General features: G+C 57.3%; 1 protein-coding gene across 2 annotated transcripts in view; it reads left to right on the top strand.

The window, feature by feature from the left end:
- The window catches only part of IL21R (interleukin 21 receptor), a 34,120-nt gene extending 26,323 nt beyond the window's left edge, over positions 1-7,797 (top strand). For both annotated transcript variants that reach the window (XM_019648414.1, XM_019648415.1), the window contains 5 exons: positions 1,843-1,988; positions 3,148-3,325; positions 3,758-3,854; positions 4,763-4,844; positions 6,398-7,797. In XM_019648414.1, the coding sequence (XP_019503959.1) occupies positions 1,843-1,988; positions 3,148-3,325; positions 3,758-3,854; positions 4,763-4,844; positions 6,398-7,162 (1,268 nt within the window). In that variant the 3' untranslated portion in view covers positions 7,163-7,797. The remainder of the gene's footprint in view (positions 1-1,842; positions 1,989-3,147; positions 3,326-3,757; positions 3,855-4,762; positions 4,845-6,397) is intronic.
- The last annotated feature ends 248 nt before the right edge of the window (positions 7,798-8,045 follow it).

The following is an 8,045-nucleotide window of genomic DNA, read 5'->3' as shown; positions in this document are numbered from 1 at the left end:
ACACACACACACACACACACACACACACACACACACACACACACACTCATAAACACACCCTCACATGCACAGATGTCTTCTCATCCCCTGCCCTAAACAGCACAGACACAGGTGCCCATGTTTTCGCTCATACACGTGCACACACACACACACACACACACACACACACACACACACAGGCTCACTCAGCCATTTGGATCCAGGTGTGGTGAATTCATTGAGCAAGGGTGCCTCCTATCTCCCTCAGAGAGCTGGGCAGGACTGCCTTGCCAGTGGCTCTCAGCTGCATTTCTCTCGGGCCCCCCCGCTCCTGCCCTGTCTGCCAGGGACTGAGGCCAGGCCTGTGCCCAGATGTGGCAGGAAGCGGTATTCTGCTCCCTGCACACCCCTCCGTGCCCCTTCCTCCTCCTGGGCCCTGGGCCTCCCTGTGCTGAGCTCCCACCCCCACCCCACCACCACCCTCAGGCTCCGGAGTTCCTCCCTGAATTGGTCCTCACCAGCCAGCCCAGGCCGCCTGAGGAAGCCAAGAAGCTGGCCTCCACTGGCCTGGGGAAGAGAGCCGAGGGCTTAGGAATGGTTCTAGTCCAGAAAGACCCATCGCTGAACTAGCAGTGACAATACAGCACTCACCATGGCTTGCGGGGGACCCGTGCCTTCTTCCACCTCAGGCCCTGGGGCACAGTCATATAAGCAGCACCAGAGCTTTTTCTGAAACCCCTGAATTTCACAAATAGTTCTGGAGGGCCTAATGTGTGAGGGCACAGCACTGACCCAGGAGAACAGAACCTCCACCTCAAGGAGCTAAGGTCCCAGAGATGGGGAGTGGCTGGTGACAGAAGGAGGCAGAGAGACTGTTAGATGGTGGCAAACAGAGCTCAGGCAAGGCGGGCGTGTGGCAGGGGCCTGTCGCTTCTCTTAACACTAACACGACATTTGTCACTGGGTTCCCCTGAAGTTACATCCTTCTGCCACTTAGCTTGGTCCCATGGATTTTCATCCTGTATGATAGCAACTGGTTTCCTTTTACAAGAGAGGGAATGAAGGCGCATATTTTGTTGTGTCCTGCTTAAATTCGGGATGCAGCGGAAGGGAAGGCTAGCTAGGACCTTTGCCTGGGTGGCACCCAGACGGGTGTGGTCCAGATCTCCACTCTTGCATGTTCCAGAAAATATCTGTGACACAAGAACTGTCACACCAAACTCGCAGGGGGGGGTGTCAAAGTGTTCAGAGCACAGCAGCCCTGCAGGTACTCAGCAGTGGTGGCTTTCGTCATAATGCATAGCACCATTACAGTATTAATTATGCACAGCATAATTAACATCTATGCTAATTCAAGTCTTCTGACTTTTCAGGAAAGCTGGGGCTCAAAGAATCAACACCATCATTTAGAGTAGAAATTAGAGGACCCGAGGGTCTGGCCGACAGGTAGCTTAGAAAGTGTTGGGGTTCGTAGCTAACGTTAACATTTGAGAGATTTCCTACAATAATCTGGATTCCTAGGGTTTTTTTTCTTCCCCACCCTGGTCTGCATTCCTGCCCGGCCACCGGGGGCTGGCTTGCATCACGCATCCCCCTTTAGCCTGGGAGGGCTCTTATAGTTCAGTCCCCAAACCTGACTCGTCTGACCTGTTTCTGTCGCCTGTCTGCCCCTGAGTTTGTCACCCCAATCTAGTCTAAGTTTCTCAATTTTCAGATGAAGAAACTGAGGCCTGGAGATGAGGGGGCGCTTCACCCAGTCACTTGGGGTTATTAATCCTGATCTCATACAGGACGAGTAACCAGGTCTTTCTCCGCTGCAACAAAAATCTCACCCTGTTTTATCTTCTGGCTTTTTCCTTTAAGTCAAGCCGTCTCCTCCTTTCAACATCACTGTGACCTTCTCAGGACGTTATAACATCTCTTGGAGCTCCAATTATGATTCCTTGGCCCTCAAGGACAAGCTTCAGTACGAGCTGCAGTACAGGAAGCTGGGAGACCTCTGGACCCTGGTGAGAGAATCAAGGAGACTCAAGGAGTGGGGCGGGGTGGGGGGGATGCAGAGCATCCAGGCGGGGGAGGGGAGCGTCCGAGAGACAGGGAGCTTGTAATGCAGAGCCAGGAATGGAAGCCAAGGACACACCAAGGATGGAAGTTTCCCCTTACCCTCTCCTCGAACCTCCCTGGGGTGGGAGACCCCTTGAAATTCTTTCCTTCCTGTCCCCGTTTCCTTCCCTACCAGCATGTCAAGGAGGAAGGGGCTGATACCGCCCCAGATCCCACCTGGAGTCTAGTAGTGACAGTAGAAGAAGTTTCAGAAATGGGACCGTTTAATCTGGAACTCGCACACTTTCTTAGAATGGCCAGAGCTGGAGTCCCAGAAGTACCAATAACCAAAAGTCCAGGGTTAGAATGACCATTGCTTCCAAAGCAAAGGCTCTCGGGTGTCCTTTGTTCAGTGTTGGAAAGTTCCAGAATGGCCCACTATTCAGAACAGTCACAGCTGAAGAGTTCTAGAATCATCCATCATTTAGAAGGGTCCCAGTTGAAGATTTTCCTTAACGCCATTGATTAGAATGTCCCCGGCGGAAGGATTTCAGGGGTGTCCGTTGCTGAGACGCCTGTAGTTGAAAACTTTTTACTTTTTTATTGAGGAACAGTGTGTTTTTCCCAGGACCCATTAGCTCCAAGTCAAGTAGTTGTTTCAATCTAGTTGTGGAGGGTGCAGCTCACTGGCCCATGTGGGGATCGAACTGGGCAACCTTGGTGTTATGAGCACTGCGCTCTAACCACCCTGAAAACCTTTGGAAATGTCCACAATTGAGAATGGCCACGGTGGAAACCTTCCAAGTGTCCGCAGTTGGGAATGCTGCCAGTGAAAGATTCCCAGGTGGCCATAGCTGTTCCTGGGACGTTCCCAGTCCCAGCAGGGCGGGGCTCCTCCTGTGGGATCTGAGAGAAACGGAACAAAGCTTTGGACCTCGGGCAAGGCCGAGACAGTGCCCCGTGGGTCTGTGCTGCCCATTCTGGAGTGGCCGAACTCAGGCTGGAGACTTCGCAGGGGAAACTGAGCCCCTTTTGTGGGGCCTGGTGCAGGGGCTGTGCTCGAGGCAGGGGCCGTGCCCTGGTTGGCCCTGGCCCAGTGCATCCCTTCCTTTCCTGTGCCGGCAGAGTCCACGGAGAAAGCTGATCTCCGTGGATTCCAGAAGCGTCTCCCTCCTTCCCTTGGAGTTCCTCAGAGGCTCCAGCTATGAGCTGCAAATGCGGGCAGGGCCCCAACCTGGCTCCATCTTCCGGGGCACCTGGAGCGAGTGGAGTGAGCCAGTTATCTTTCACACCCAGCCAGAAGGTAGGTGAAAAGCTGGGGCGGACACAACACTGTGCCAAGTTGTGCCCCGAGCCCTGCCGTGAGCTTTCCAGCAGGGTTGGAAGGTAGCCACTCAGTGTATCCCCAGTGGTAGCCATGGGACATTTCTGCTTGCCCTGCCTTGGGGTGCCAGGTGCTTCTCCTGGCTAGGTGTGCCATCCTCCTAACAGCTCTGTGATGGAGGAGTCATTCTCCCCATTTTGCAGAGGAGAAAACTGAGGCTCAGAGAGATGACGTCACTGGCCTGGGCTGGGGGTGGGAGCACGGTTGGCACCCAGATCCATCTCCCTTCAAGGCACCAGCAGCCTTCCCACCCCCTTCACTCCCCCCTATACCCACTGCCCAGCACACCCACCCCGTGTGGCCTCTCCTAGAGGTAGATTCAATTTGACCCAGTATTGGCTTCTTTCCCAGTGGTAGAGGGAGGCTGGCACACTGACCTGCTGTATCTCCTGTTCTTCATATTCCCTGTCCTCGTCTGCCTGAGCCTGAAGATCCGTCTGCCGTGGAGGTGAGGCCAGAGAGCCAGGGAGGGGGGAGGGGTCAGCCTGGGCTGGGGACGCACTTGTCATCGTGACAGTGATGATGACAATGAGAATGACCAGCCCCGTGAGCTTGATGCACAGCCATGACCCCCATTGACAGATGGGGAAACTGAGGCACAGAGCCCTTAAGGAAGTGTCCCCCAAAATCTCATGGCTATGAAACGAATGAGGTTGGCCTTTGAACCCTGGGCTCTCAACAGTGCCCAGTGAATTTTAGGCTTTGCGTCCCGGGGTGCGGGTCTGCCGGGTGGGGTGAAGGGGGCCCAACCCCTTCCGCCTCAACCAGAGGTTTTGCTTTTATCCGTTTCTAATCTGGGTTCTGCTGCCCATGGCCATTGGGAGAAAGGGTGCTGCTGATTAAAAGTCACCAGAAGCTCCGTGGCCTCCGTGCGTGCGCTGGCTGCTGCGGATCCAGGCTGCCCGGGCTGAGCCCTCGCCGGAGGCAGGCTGTCCTCACCCAGACTGGGACACATGGAGGCAGAGGTGTCTGAGGAGAGAGAGGACGAGGGGGATTCATGGATCCCGCTAGGTGCTGGGCGCTGGGTCACTCACCGAGTCCTCCACAGCCCTGGGGAAGTGGCCCTTTGCCCACCCCACCCTGGAGAAGGGCTGCGTTGGCCCCGTGCAGAATGGGCAGCCAAGCCCTTAAATTCCATGCTTCTTCAGGAGCCTGGGGGAGATGTGCCACCCCAAGTTTACAGATGGATCTTGAAGCCAGGGCAGTGAGGGGAGAGGGAGCAGGGTGGAAAGGAGGCAACTGGGTGTCTTGGGAGGTGCTGAGTGTCCTGCAGGACCAAATTGGGGAGCATCTAAGGGGGAGGCCAGACTTTCCTTGGTGAGATGTGGGGGGCTTACCTCACCTCTGTCCTCCCAGGCTGTGGAAGGTGTGGGTGCAGATTCCCAGCCCAGAACCATTCTTCCAACCGCTATATGAGGGCCACAGAGGAGACTTCAAGGTGAGTGTGCCCCCCTCTCCCCCGGTGACAAGCCCCCTTGAAGCCTCTTACCCTCTCTGGGAGCCCCTCCACCCTCACCTCAGGACCCCCGGCCCAGCCTGTAGGCCCAGCCAGGCCTGGAGCCTGCTTTGGTCTCTGCAGGAAGTAATCCTGGAGGCAGAATTGGCATAAGAATTAAACAAGGTCATGCAGCCTTTTCCAGCCCAAGGAAGCAGAGGGCATAGGGGTGGTGGGGTGGGGTGGGGTTTGCCTTGGGCCCCAGATTGGCCTCCTGGTCCTTTCATAGGTGCCCCTGATAGGAGGGTGGAAAGGGAGCAGGTTCTGGGAAGGGTATGGACCTGCCTGCAAAATACACCACCCCCCGCCAAGCTCCAACCACAGCCACCGCTGCTGGCACCCACGGGTTCTCCGGCACATTTACTGCTCAACACCCACCCTGTGGTGGGAGGGCACCCCCACCTCCCCAGAGAGGATGTGGTGACAGTGGGAGGGGCAGCGTGCCTGCCCCAGCTAAGCCTGGAAACATGGACTAGAGCACTGGCTGAGCTGCTGTCTGTCTGTCTGATGCTTTGCGAGCACCCTCTGTGCCTCTATTCCCCTCATTTCATGCAGCCCCTGCAGGGTGGGTGTACCATCATCCCCAGGGAACCCCATGAGGAGATGGAGGCTCAGATTGGGAAAGTGGGCTCAGTGGGGCAGGAGAGGAGCCTGCAGCCCACACAGGGCTGACTCTTTCCTCTGCACCTTCCTGGAAGCTCAAAGGTTGCACAGCTCTTTTGTTTTAACCAAATACACACAGAGCACTGGCCATACACCGGGTGCTATGCTAGGAGCTTCCCAGGTGGTAGCTCATTGAATCCTCACAACAACCCTGTGAGTGGGTATCAGCAGGCCACTTCACAGATGAGGAGGCTGAGGCCCAGAGAGGGCAAGTCACCGGGTGAAGGCCGCACAGCTGAGAAGTGACTTCAACTCAGTGGTGGTGGCTGCGCCAGGGTTCTAAAATGAGCTTGCCAAGGGCAATAGGCTCCCATCTGGGAGATTCCAGGTCTCAGAGATTCTTTCTGCTGCTTGGATGGAGACCCGGTGTCACGAGGCGGATCGTCCAAGCTTAGGGGCTGCCCAATGCCTTAGTCCATTACGACCCCACAGCCCTTACCCACCCCGCTCACAGAGGCCATTCCAAGTGGCTGGTCATTGATTCACTCTGCTCATTCATTTCGTTAACAGTTATTGGGCACTGTGTGCCAGGCACAGTGTGAACCTCTGGGGATACAGCTGTGACCAGAATAATTGGGGCTTCTGTGCTAGCAGCCTGTCCACTCTAGTGGGGACACAAACAGAGGAATGCTGGGCTTCAAGAAATGTCTGGAGGAACTGAAACAGGAGACCCAGTGGGGGCTCTGTTACTCAGACCTCAGACTCACCTATCTCCCATATCTCCACAGCCCTGCACACACAGACCCCAGGCCGTGGAGCCACGAAGGCCTGAGTTTACACCCTCCCTGGGCCTTGTCCCATTCCTGACTCCTCTTCCCTGCTCTCTCTCACAGAAATGGGTGGGCACACCCTTCCCTCCCTCCAGCCTGGAGCTGGCTCCCTGGAGCCCAGGGGTGCTCTCGACCCTGGAGATGTACAACTGCTGCCCCCCACCGAATGCAGCCAAGGGGCTGGAGCTCACGGTGCTTTCGGGGCCTGCGGATCTGGTGGAATCAGACGGGGTGCCTGAGCCGGGCTCCTGGGGCCCAGCCCCCTCCACTACGGGTAGCTTGGGCAGCTTAGCCTTCAGCCAGGAGCCAGAGCGGCCGTACGGCCTGGTATCCATCGACACGGTGATGGTGGTGGGTGCAGAGGAGCCATGTACGTGGCCCTGCACCTGTGAGGATGATGGCTACCCAGCGCTGAACCTGGACACCAGCCTGGAGCCGGGCCCAGGCACTGAAGACCCACTCTTGGGCACAGGGGCCACAGTTCTGTCCTGTGGCTGCGTCACAACTGGTGAACCTGCTGGGCTGGGGGAGCCCCTGGGCAGCCTCCTGGACAGACTAAGGCTGCCCCTTGAAGGAGAGGCGGGTTGGGTGCCGGGGCCACCCTGGGGTGGCAGGCCACCCCGAGGGGCATCTGACAGCGAGGCGGGCTCACCTCCCGCTGGCCTGGACATGGACACATTTGACAGCGGCTTCGCGGGCTCGGACTGTGGCAGCCCCGTGGAGTGTGACTTCATCAGCCCCAGGGACGAAGGGCCCCCCAGGAGCTACCTCCGCCAGTGGGTGGTCATGGCCCCTCCACCTACGGGACCTGGGCCCCAAGCCAGCTAGTGAGGCTGACTGGCCATGCAGAGATGGCCGCGCCCCTGGGCCATGAGCCAAAGCCGTGGTCACCTGGACTGTGGTGAAGAGGTCTGCAGCCTTCAGTCTCCTGGATGGGGCCCCGAGCCTGGAGTGCACAACGTGTGTGTGCAGTTCAGGTGCACACTGGTGTCTGTGTGTGTGAGCAGCATGCGAGCCTATGTGCACACGGTGACAGCCTCCCGCCCTGCCAGGCACATGGGGTGGCTCCTGGGTCATGTGCTAAGAGGCTGGTCCAGTGTTGTCCATAGGGCCTCTGGGGACCAGGGCACTGCCTGTGACAGACACCAAGCCCTGCCCTCCAGGTCTGGTGTCTCCAGAAGCTACAAGAAGTCATATTCTTCCTAATCAAGGAGATGGAGCAAGCCCACAGTGACCCTGGGGGTGGGCAGATTGGAGGCGGCCCGTGGACCTACGTCTGAGTCCCATCTCTGACGTCTCCTGGCTGGGCCACCTCGGGTGAGTCGCTCCCCATCTCTGGGCTGGGGTTTCCTGTCTGGACAACGTGGATGGCACAACCGACCTTTGAGGGAAATCAGTGAGGTCGCCCACGCAGTGTGCAGCCTGGAGCAGACCCTCAATAAACGTCAGCTTCCTTCCTTCTGTGGCGGGACCAGAGCTTGTGCTGGAGGTGGGTGGGTGGGGGTGAGAAAGCAGCCACCGCCTGGCCTGCCTGGGGGCCAGGCCATCTCCACCCTGCAGAGGGGCCACTCGAGGAGTTTCCGGGCTTAACCTCAGTCAGCCATATCTTTTAAGACAACCCCCCACCAACCAAAATTAAAAAAAATATTTTTCTGGCTCCTGCTGCTCATTTACAAATTCCCTTTCTGCAACCCAAGAATTATTTATTGAG

Source organism: Hipposideros armiger, unplaced genomic scaffold, assembly GCF_001890085.2.
Source record: "Hipposideros armiger isolate ML-2016 unplaced genomic scaffold, ASM189008v1 scaffold_126, whole genome shotgun sequence".
Classification (NCBI taxonomy): domain Eukaryota; kingdom Metazoa; phylum Chordata; class Mammalia; order Chiroptera; family Hipposideridae; genus Hipposideros; species Hipposideros armiger.
Note: the sequence above shows the minus strand (reverse complement) of the source record. Positions and strands in the feature narration are given on the sequence as shown.